At 37.6% G+C, this 12,468-nt stretch overlaps 1 protein-coding gene across 1 annotated transcript; it reads left to right on the forward strand.

Moving 5' to 3' along the window:
- The first annotated feature begins 10,779 nt into the window (after positions 1–10,779).
- Positions 10,780–11,718, forward strand: LOC133050094 (olfactory receptor 5H2-like). The gene has a single exon (XM_061134214.1). It carries the CDS (start codon positions 10,789–10,791, stop codon positions 11,716–11,718), a length of 930 nt encoding a protein of 309 aa, XP_060990197.1. The 5' UTR covers positions 10,780–10,788.
- The last annotated feature ends 750 nt before the right edge of the window (positions 11,719–12,468 follow it).

The raw sequence follows: 12,468 nt of genomic DNA on the forward strand, positions 1-12,468 counted from the left end.
ATGTATGTTCTCAATGTAGCTTCACAAACGCATTAAATACCATAGTGGTGTATTCAACTCCAAAAAGAATTTGAATGTGATGTTTTTGATAACAGTAGAACTATGCAGCCTGAGACTCGTATCACATTTAACTTCACAGTGGAGGCAGGTTTGTATTTGAATGAACAGAGGCAAATATCAGGAATTCTGCTAGCCATCAAAATGTGTTTCATTCCACTCTATTTGGGACATGGTGAATTTCACTTTTTGTAGGGTTTCAACTGTCATATCTCACAGAGAAACTGACAGAAATGGTAAGGAAATTTAAAAATTTCAGAAAGCAGTTAAAGGAGGGCAGGTCAGGCAAAACTGTATAAGAATGTTCTTCCCCAAAGTCTGTCTATGAATAACTAGTAGAGGGAAGATGTCTCTCAGTGTCTGTGGTATCTTGAAAGGTCATGTCCAGTTGTATTTGTAAGGAATAGGGTAATCTGAGAAGCTTTACTGATTCACAAAGCTAAGGGACGAAATTGTAGATTTAACTGGGATGGACATCGAGAGGAAAAGGGAAGCGGCGGGATAAGAAGGAAATAGTCTCAACCTTCCTACAATTTTAAAATAATGAAAAAAAGAAGAAATATGTGGATATTATTAGAACGTGTTGTTGAGAACAAGCTGCTTAAAATCCATAGTTTTGTTTTTGTTTCATCGCTAAGTCCAACTCTTTGCGATCCCATGGACCACAGCCCCCCAGGCCCCTCTATCCAAGGTATTTCCTGGGCAAGAATTACTGGAATGGGTTGCCATTTCCCTCTCCAGGGAATCTTCCAGACTCTTGAATCTAACCCGCATCTCCTGCATTGGCAGGCAGATTCTTTACCATTTTGGGAAGCCCCAAAATGCATTTAGTTGTTGTTCAGTCGCTCAGTCATGTCCAACTCTTTCTGACCCCATGGAATGCAGCACGCCAGGCTTCCCTGTCCTTCACTATCTCCCGGAGTTTGCTCAAACTCATGTCTACTGAGTCAGTGAGGCCATCCAACAGTCTCATCCTCTGTCGCCACCTTTTCCTGCCCTCAATCTTTCCCAGCATCAGGGTCTTTTTCAATGAGTCGGCTCTTTGCATCAGTGGCCAAAGTACTGGAGCTTCGCCTTCAGCCTTAGTCATTCCGATGAATATTCAGTGTTGATTTCCTTTAGGATTGACCGGTTTGATCTCCTTGCTGTCCAAGGGACTTTCAAGAGTCTTCTCCAGCACCAAAGTTCAAAAGCATCAATTCTTCATTGTTAGGCCTTTATGCTCCAACTCTTACATCTGTACATGACTACTGGGAAAACCATAGCTTTGACTATACAGATCCTTTGTTGGCAAAGTGATGCCTCTGCCTTTTATTTTCTAATACACTGTCTAGGTTTGTCATAGCTTTCCTTCCAAAGAGCAAGAATCTTTTAATTTTGTAGCTGTAGTCACTGTCCTCAGTGATTGTGGAACCCAAGAAAATAAAATCTGCCACTGTTTCCATTTTTTCCGCATTATTTGCCATGAAATCATGGGGCCAGATGCCATGGTCTTCGTTTTTTGAATGTTGAATTTTAAGAGATTTTTCACTCTCCTCTTTCACTTTCATCAAGACTGCAAGATAAAATATCATTGTATTCAGTAGTGGCAAACATGAAAAAGAGCAAGAGTTTGCATGTTTGGTCCCCCAAAAGTCCCTAAATGTTAGTTTTCATAATACTCATACTCTAAAAATAATAAATGATTCATCTTCAGGTCCATCCCTGACCTTCCAAGCTCATCACTTATTCTATACACATTATACTGAAACCACTGAGGCCCTCACCCTAAAACTATTGACATCAATCACTTACAATAATCTTATTACTTATCCTACATCCTATTGAGTCTCTTCCCAAATTTTGCTCTCAGATGCTTTTTTATAAATAGAGCTCTGAGTAAATAATATCCCTTTTCAATAACTTTTAATGGATTTTCATCACTACCAGATTATAAATTCTCCAGGCAAGAATACGGAAATGGGTAGCCATTCTCTTCTCCAGGTGATCTTCCTGACCCAGGGATCAAACCCAGGTCTCCTGCATTATAGGCATATTCTTTACCATTTAAGCCACCAAAGAAGTCCATGTATATGGTATACCTATCTAGAACTCTCTTTATGCACATGGATATGTTTATCTATTTACAAATATGTACATATTTTATATATATATATATATATATGGCATCTCTTCTTCCACAATTCTCCTAATGGGCACTATATTATATGCAAATGAATTACTAGAAGCCTCTGGACAAACCTTCCTCACAGGTACACAGTTTTGTTCCTACAGGGCTCTCCAGTAAGAATGCTCCCTCCAGGAATACCTGTCTTTATTTACAATTGTAATGGTCCTTTCTTCAAGATCTATCTTAAATGTTACAGCTTCCATGATGCATTTCCAATTACCTCAAAGAGAATAAAAATACTCCCTCATTTGAAACATTTATTTATTCTTGTAGGCCACAGATGACATTATGTAATTCTTATTTTTGGCCTACAAGCTTTTTTAGTATACAGTGCATCACTTATTGTCAATCTTGCAATGAGCCCACAGAGATTACTAGGCCTGGGATGGTCACTCTATGTTAATGCACCTTCATATGTTTCTTTCAATATGATCACAAGAATCATATACCTAAAGTGAATTAATCTTGCTCTTAGCAAGAGGATCAGCTCCAGAGATACAGCATGACAAAGTATCAGGGTGAAGTTCCTTAGTTAGACATTTGGATTAAAAATACAAACCAAATAAATACTTACAACAAAAATGTTTTTGGAGGAGCAGGTCACAAGATTAGATCAGATCACCTGTCTTCTTTTTGCTTCTGAAGGGACACCCCAAGCCCCAGAAAGGGAGTGAAAAAGATGCTTTCATTATTTTTCACTAGGGAATCTATGCATTTGCATGTGTCCATAATGCATTCATTTTTTTCCTGCTGTGTTCCCATTGTTCTGATTTTTCTTTTAATTTAGTTAAATTTCTGCTTGTTTATATATATATATAGTTATGAGTCAAAGACTATATGACTAATAAAAGCAAATGATATCTGTTTTATGATGCTAAAGATTTGTTTGCCTGATTGGTCTTTTGTTTGAAGGAAAACACTGACATCAGGCTGTGAGTATATAAGCATGCTTTGTTACCTGTCAAGTCCTTTTATATTGGGTGGGTATGAAGTAGGCACTGGGGGTCTCTCAGAAACTCGGGCTTCCTGTGAAGCCTCCTCTTGAACATGTGTAATCTATGGATTCTTCTGTTCTGATGTGTCTTTCAGAAAAATTCTATTTTATGCCTTGAAATTCAACACATCTCTTCATTGATGTGTTCCCATTCCCACTTCTGTTACAATTTTTTTTTCATTTTTGCATATCATATATGTCATTTCAGTAGCATGTTGGAAAAGATGTAAAGTATGAACTTGCACGAAGCCCACATTTTAGAAGATATTCTGCAGAATTCTTCAAAAAGATCCTGTGAAATTACATGTGTACTCTAATGGTATTTAGATACAATGTATAATATCACAATGCTAAGGTTACTTAGCTGCTGATATTGGATTAAACTATCTGTTGGAAATGCTAAAACACCATTGAAGTACCTTTTATTATGAAGATGTATTAATTTGTTTAACCTAAAAAAAGAAAAAAATCCATAGTTCCTCTCTGTTTATATACATGATAAACTTTTTTTTCTCATCAATTTACAATACTTTGTACTCTTGAGAAGTTGTTCAGATTGTACTACTCTGTGTTAAAAGAAATAACACTTAGGAGTCAGGTAAAAACAAACACCATCAAATCTGGAACAGTAATTCTTAGTGTGAATCGTGAACAAACTAGCCTGCATCTCATTAGTGATTCAAGGAGAGGTAAGCCATAATACTGGTGGCATTATCACATTTCATTTGCTGTGAAGTGAATTCCTTGATCAGATAAATGCACGCAAGATGAATTCAGACTGGATAAGGAACCTTGTAAGTCCACAGATAGTTGTTTTGGTAGAAGCACTGCCAGCAAGGGAGAATCTCTGTCTAGAGCAAGCGTCTATTCTAATAATAACAAAACACCCTTCCAAGATGGAAAATTGTCCAATGCAATCAACATGCCAGCAGGTGGCTGGCTGATCACCTGAATGAGTGATGCAGTATCAGGGACTCTGTGTTGGTCTCTGTGCTGGCGGAAAAGGCACTCAAAATGACCTTAGACTAGCTGGCCACAGTGAGTGGAAGTCATGTTGCTGAGACTATACATAATTTCCATTCCTGACACTCTGGCACCTTTTTTTAAAAGCTTATTTTCTGATGATGGGGTAGCTATAGAAAGAGCTTGACTGGTATCTGAGAATGGGTCATCATATCCACTTAATTATTAAAGTCCTCCATTACTGAAATCATCCTTTACTGAGCAGTCACATGGGACACAAATATCTTAATGCATTTATAGGGATCTATCCAAATATTGGTTCCGTCTAGTCAAGGCTATGGTTTTTCCAGTGGTCATGTATGGATGCGAGAATTGGACTGTGAAAAAAGCTGAGCGCCGAAAAATTGATGCTTTTGAACTGTGGTGTTGGAGAAGACTCTTGAGAGTCCCTTGGACTGCAAGGAGATCCAACCAGTCCATCCTAAAGGAGATCAGTCCTGGGTGTTCATTGGAAGGACGGACGCTGAAGCTGAAACTCCAATACTTTGGCCACCTCATGCGAAGAGTTGACTCATTGGAAAAGACCCTGATGCTGGGAGGGACTGGGGGCAGGAGGAGAAGGGGACGACAGAGGATGAGATGGGTGGATGGCATCACCGACTCGATGGGCATGAGTTTGAGTAAACTTCAGGAGTTGGTGATGGACATGGAGGCCTGGCATGCTGCGGTTCATGGGGTCACAAAGAGTCAGACACGACTGAGCGACTGAACTGAAGCTAATGATACACATTATATTGTTTACTTCATCCTTCTGTTGAGTTTTCACAGTGATTTCTCTCCAATCTGTCTTGGTTTTTCATCTCTTATTTAGCTTTCGCTAGGACATAGGATAAACGATTAATGAATCTACAAAAAATATGCCATTTGCTTTTTCCTTAGCTATCAATCTAGTTCCAGGTGTAAATTAAACAGTTTTTGTCTTTTCAGACACCAAAACATGAAATGTTTTCATATCATACTATTTTATCATATATAATATCATTTTTAAAATTAACGTTCAATAGCAACTCTTCTGTTAGTAACTAAAGTCAAATCAGAACATGGGATCATCATGTTCAAAATCCATCAGTAATTTTCCTTTTAGTCCGGGTAAAGAGCAAAGTCCCTGACCTCGTCTCCAGATCCTCTGTGATCCCACCGATGCTGGTCTCTCTTTCCCTTCTAGCTCCTCTTTGCTTCTCTCTTTGCATGCCAGCTCTATTTGTTATTCTTCGTTTCTTTAATAATCTAGCTCACTGATAAGCTAGGCCTGTCAATTATGGAAGATCCTAAGGATGGCAAATGTCCAGAGGCATCACCTTGATAGAAATGAAGACCCTCAGGCCTTATTCTTCACCTACTAAAATAGAATCTACATTTTAGGAAAATTTCCAGGAGATTCACAAGGATTAAAGTTGGAGAAGCACTGATCTAGGCCACCTCCCACTGTGGTCCTCGGGTTTGCTTTTTCCTTTGCTCCTCCCACCAAATGTTGCCTAGTAAGATTTTTGATCAATTTTCAGCTTTAGGTGGAAAGCTATTTGTAGGTCTGGAATTTGAGTTAAATTTGATAAGGAGGACAATTTTCTTGGGGTCAGTTCCTGAAAGGAATCTGGAACTTTGGTCCAAGTAAATTCAAGATGATTAACTCAGAAAAAACATACTGATCCAAGAACTCAGAGCATCAAAATTTACAGATAAATTGAAGTCTGCATAAATATGTCAGAAGTGTCACCTGTGGTGGAAAATCATGCAATTTCAATAGTTAAAACTAGAACTGCCAACAATGACTTAATATTTATGATTTTAAGGCTATAATGCCCTGTGGAAAAACCTGGACTTCTACATGTTCAAATCTATATACCCAGAGGAAAAGCTTAGTTTTGTCCTAAAGGGAATCCTTGTAGGTTATCTGGGAATTTTAGTTCTTCACTTCTTCCTGTTCTGGCAAAAACAAACACTTATACAACTTGCTGACTATTGTATTCAAAGCAAATTTATTTAAACAACATTTTCCGGAACTTGGGAAATAAAGCCTCCAGAATGAATGGGTATGCAAGGACTTGCTACATGTGTTACTGTCATTCCAGTGCTGTTTTATTATTTTCTACTTAGAAATCATAATTCTTTGAAAGGATCTCCACAATTTCTTACAAGATATGGGTAAGAGAAAACTGAATTCTATAAGATTCATTATTCATTTTATAAAGTAGTCAAAATACTGTATAATTTGTAATAATTTTAGATTGATTTGCAGGATGCAAAAAAACCTGACACTGTAAAATGTAAAACAATGAACACATTATCTGTATATGTTTTTCTATAAGTATATCTGAATAAGCAAAACACCTATAAGATTGAATTATTCCCTTTAACAATAATTTATTATCTTTCTAACACAATTTAAATGACTTTATAAGTTTTTGTGAACTAGAATGTTAAACAATTAAACTGAATTTAAACATCAGGTTATATGTGTCCTATGTAAAAAATTTTTCAGTTCTTCTGATTAAAGATCCATTCTTTTTAATTAATTACAATTTCTTAATAAACTTTTAAGGTAAGTTACTTATATTATCTCCTCTATTCTTTCACTTACTTGTGACAATAATTTCACTGAATATATGTATATATTATATGTATACTTGATAAGCATATATTCAAGAAATATATAGAAAATGTCTCTCTTCTGGTCTTGCCAGTTTTATGATTTAAAAAAGACCCCACACATATTGTTTGAGAATCTTCGATTATTAGTGATTTGGGACTACATGGAAAAGAGCCCCTTTCAAATAAAAAATTACCTAACAACTGGAATTACTGGCACTGGTTGTTTCTATGAGCTGAATTGGGCTCCAGCCTTTGGCTCAATATTTTGCTAATAGAACAAAGTGCTCTCAAGTAAAACCCAACAGGTTTTTAGAGAAAGTTCTAATTACTGTAATAATAAATATAAATCAACTTCTAAATATTGAAAGAACCATCCAGCAATGCTAGTATATTTATCGACAGCCAAAGTTTCTAGGGTAAAATTTAAATTAAAATTCTGTCACACAAATTCCCTAGGAAGATAAACTTGGAATTTCAAAGAAAAGATTAAGAAAAGATTCCCAGTGTTGACAATACTTAATGAAAACCAGTTAAGACAAATATTTACCTGCAAACGTTCCTCTTATTTCCTTTTCAGCGTTTATGTGATACTACCTCTGTCTTTACTGGCTTGTCTTTCCTACACTTATCTTTCCGCTATATTTTATCTATTCCTCACTCTCCTTTTTTTTTATCTACCCAAATTTCTCCTTTCCAGTCCTCCTGCTTGTTTTCTCTTCTTGAGGGCTTCCTCTCCCCCTCTCAAAAACTTTTACTTAAATGCTCTGCAGGGGAAAAAGAAAAAAAAAAACACATTTGCCTATGCGCAGTAGATAAATTCCAATTGTTCTCCATTTTTTTCTTACTCAAAAACACTCCCCTTCTGTGTACCATGTTTCCCATTTATTTCTTACTATCCTCTGTCCTTGACACTATTACAAAATGGAAACCACTCTCAGTAAAAACACTAGAAACCTCTCATTTCATTTTTCAGTGATCTTTATTCACTCCTTGTTCACCAGGGCACTCATTTTTCCAATTGGCACAGCACTTCATTATGCCTCTGAGGGTCTTTTCTCTTTTTATGTCTACATAATTCAATTCTCCAGCTCCTCTTCTGCTTCTCCGATCACACTGTTTAGAATATTTTTCTGGTCTCCCCCTCTGTCTCTTGGTTAGAGCCAAGGCACTTGTTGGGCTTCCCAGGGGCACTAGTGGCAAAGAACCCACCTGCCAACACAGGAAACATAAGAGATGTGAGTTCAGTCCCTGGGTCGGGAAGATCCCCTGGAAGAGGGCATGGCAACCCACTCCAGGATTCTTGCCTGGAGAATCCCATGGACTGGGGAGCCTGGGGCTGCAGTCCATGGGGTCGCAAAGAGTCAGAAGACTGAAGTGACTTAGCATGCAATCACAGGGCACTTGTTGGCAACAGAAAGTTAGTTAGTTGAATGGAAATTGACTATTACATAGAAAGTCCAGGGAGATTGGAAGAATCAGCTGAAAACTGGCAGGGATAGAAGAAAGCAACACAGTAAGACAACAGCCAAAATCAAATCCCTACACTTGCTCAATAGGAGCTCTGCCGCAGCTCACACAGACAATGTTGGTACAGATTCAGGAAGCATTTCCCAGGGTCTTGATATGACTGCCTTGGCAACCAAAATTCTCTTTTTTTCCTGTCCCTTTCTTTTCTCCATATTACAAATTCAGTGTTGGTGCATTTGACTGGTCAAACCTACATCAAGTCCTCTTACTCAAGGAGCAAAAGGAATGGGAAAGAGTTTCTGGTTCTTTTGATTTCCAGAGTAAGAATGACATGTATTCACTTCGAAGCCTCTTTAACAAGTTTCATGCCACACCCTCCTTCTTTTTACCTTATACATACTTTCTATGGGTTAGGTTATCCATAAGTATACCTTCAGTTACACAAATACTTTCAAGTCATTGTTTATATTATGCTCTAAAAAACTCATACTACTAAGCTATCCCATGTGGATAATCAGAGGATGCTCTCTATAACAAGTGGCCAAAGCATCTAAGTTCTCAAATTCAGTTTTGATGACCATCTGCCCATCACCAAGTATCCTCTCTCTCCTTCACTGACCACTCCTTCCAAACCTAACATGTCACTAAGTCCTAGTGACTCTATATTCTGATTTATCTTGATCTATCTCTTTGCCTTTTTCATCAATCCTAATAACATATTACACACTGATTGTGCCAAAGCCTTTGACTGTGTGGATCACAATAAACTGTGGAAAATTCTGAAAGAGATGGGAATACCAGACCACCTGACCTGCATCTTGAGAAACCTTATGCAGGTCATGAAGCAACAGTTACAACTGGACATGGAACAACAGACTGGTTCTAAATAGGAAAAGGAATACGTCAAGGCTGTATATGGTCACCCTGCTTATTTAACCTATATGCATAGCACATCATGAGAAACGCTGGGCTGGAAGAAGCACAAGCTGGAATCAAGATTGCTGGGAGAAATATCAATAACCTCAGATATGCAGATGACACCACCCTTATGGCAGAAAGTGAAGAGGAACTAAAAAGCCTCTTGATGAAAGTGAAAGAAGAGAGTGAAAAAGCTGGCTTAAAGCTCAACATTCAGAAAACTAAGATCACAGCATCTGGTCCCATCACTTCATGGGAAATAGATGGGGAGACAGTGGAAACAGTGTCAGACTTTATTTTTTTGGGCTCCAAAATCACTGCAGATGGTGATTGCAGCCATGAAATTAAAAGAGGCTTACTCCTTGGAAGGAAAGTTATGACCAACCTAGATAGCATATTAAAAAGCAGAGTTGGACTGTGAAGAAAGTTGAGCACCGAAAAACTGATGCTTTTTTTTTCTCCAACTAATAAAAATAAATGAAAAAAAAATTGATGCTTTTGAACTGTCGTGTTGGAGAAGACTCTTGAGAGTCCCTTGGACTGCAAGGAGATACAACCAGTCCATCCTAAAGGAGATCAGTCCTGGGTGTTCATTGGAAGGACTGATGTTGAAGCTGAAGCTCCAATACTTTGGCCACCTCATGTGAAGAGTTGACTCATTGGAAAAGACCCTGATGCTGGGAGGGATTGGGGGCAGGAGGAGAAGGGGACAACAGAGGATGAGATGGCTGGATGGCATCACCAACTCGATGGACAAGAATTTGAGTAAACTCTGGGAGTTGGTGATGGACAGGGAGGCCCAGCGTGCTGCGGTTCATGGGGTCGCAAAGAGTCGGACACGACTGAGCAACTGAACTGAACTGAGTAACTTCACATGCATTGGAATCAAATAGAGAGCATTTTGTAAATACAGATTATTAGACTTCATTCTTATTCCCACTGAATCAGTGTCTACAATAATACCTCATCATCTGTATTTCTACAGAAATTTCCCCCAGACAATTCTGATGTGTATTCTGGTTTGGAAAACACCAGACAAGAGTATCAGCTTCCTAATTATTGTTGCTAATTCTGCTTTTCCCTTTCTGCAGAGTATTTTTTACATTACCAAACATTTAATTTAAAAAATATCTTGCCATGAATTTCCTAGTCCTAAAACTTTTCAATGCATACCTACTGCCCAAGAAATAAAGTTCAAGATCCTTCAAATGGCATTAAAATCACTCTATAATTCAAACTTCTTTCCCCTCAACCCTCATCCAAGTCCCAGATGTGGAATGTTTCTAACACACAGAAGTATCCTTACAAATTTAGCTCATTTTATAATGTCTGTCCTTTCTTCTACGTCTTTTAATTCCTGCACATTTTTTGAACTGAAATACTTACATTTTCCATTATGCCAATTCCTCAGATTATTTTTCATTGTCATGATAGTAGTGAATAAAATTAATGGCATTCTGACAAGTGCACGGTTTTATTTCAACTACTTATTCCAATATTTTTATATAATCTTAATGAATGTTCCTTTTACATTTACTGCATTTCATTTTAGGGGCTATCCAGTAACAACATGGATACCAAAAATGCAACATCACTGACAGAATTCGTTCTCACAGGACTTACATATCAACCAGATTGGCATATTCACCTGTTCCTGATATTCCTGATAATATATCTCATCACCACTGTAGGAAACCTTGGACTAATTGCTCTCATCTATAATGACCCTCACCTTCACATCCCCATGTACTTATTTCTTGGGAGTTTAGCCTTTGTGGATGCTTGGATCTCATCTACTGTGACTCCCAAGATGCTCGTCAACTTCCTGGCCAAGAGGAAGATGATTTCTCTCTCTGAATGCATAACACAGTTGTTTTCCTTTGCATTCAGCGCAACCACGGAATGTTTCCTCTTGGCAACAATGGCGTTTGATCGGTATGTGGCCATATGCAAACCATTGCTTTATTCAGTGATTATGACCAATAGATTATGCATCCGACTATCAGTCTTATCATTTGTAGGTGGCCTTATTCATTCCCTAATTCATATAGGTTTCTTATTCAGATTAACTTTCTGTAAGTCTAACATAATACACCACTTTTACTGTGACATCATGCCACTGTTTAAGATTTCTTGTACTGACCCTTCAATCAATGTTCTGATGGTATTTATTTTCTCAGGGTCAATACAAGTGTTCACAATTCTTACTGTTCTTGTCTCTTATATACTTGTTCTCTTCACAATCTTAAAAAATAAATCCATACAAGGCATAAGGAAGGCCTTCTCCACCTGTGGAGCCCACCTCCTGTCTGTCTCTTTATATTATGGGCCCCTTCTCTTCAGGTATGTGCATCCTGGTTCTGCACAAACAGATGCTCAAGATATGATGGACTCCCTATTTTACACTGTTATAATCCCTTTGTTAAATCCAATCATCTATAGCCTGAGAAATAAGAAAGTCATAGACTCACTGACAAAAGTGTTAAAGAGAAATGTTTAGATTTCATAATGTTATCTGCAGTCTTTTTTTTTTTATTAAAATCATCACATGATTGTAAAGATTAGACATGTCTCTATTTTGGTTAGTGTTCCAAGCTTCTTGTGTTTATAACTACCTTTGTTTTCTAAGGTGTTATGGCTTAAAGTGTTAGCACGAATATACTCCTTAAAATATTTGTATATGTTGTTCAAAAATACAAAGAACTTTAAACAAGTATTTATGTCATGCTATAATAATTGAAGCAGAATACAAATTAAAACACTTTAGTGCTTAAATGTTCTTTAATATAGTTTCAGAAAGTCATTAAGCATTGAAGTAGGATAGTTCCTCTGAACAGCATTATGTTGATTTAGATAGGAATACAGCTGTGCAGCCTGTAGATTCATATCCATTTAACTCCATAGTGGAGGCAGGTTTGTGTTTGAACAGAGGCAAATCCCAGGAATTCTGCTGCCATCCAAAGGTCTTCCATCCACTCTATTTGGGACGTGATGCATGTCACTTCTTGTGGGAATTCAATACTCATATCACAGAGAGAAACAGAAATTGGGAAAGCAATGAGGAAAAAATGAGAATGGAACTAAAACAGTGAAGGTCAAACCAAATTGTAAAAGGATGCCCCCTTATCTTAGTGTATTTTTTTGAATAATGAGGAGGGTTGTCTCTCATTGCATATATTTCCTTGAAAGGTAATTTCGAGCTGTGTTTGTATGTTGTGGGATAACCTTATAAGTTTCACTAATTCAGAAA

This window comes from Dama dama, chromosome 31, assembly GCF_033118175.1.
Source record: "Dama dama isolate Ldn47 chromosome 31, ASM3311817v1, whole genome shotgun sequence".
NCBI lineage: Eukaryota > Metazoa > Chordata > Mammalia > Artiodactyla > Cervidae > Dama > Dama dama.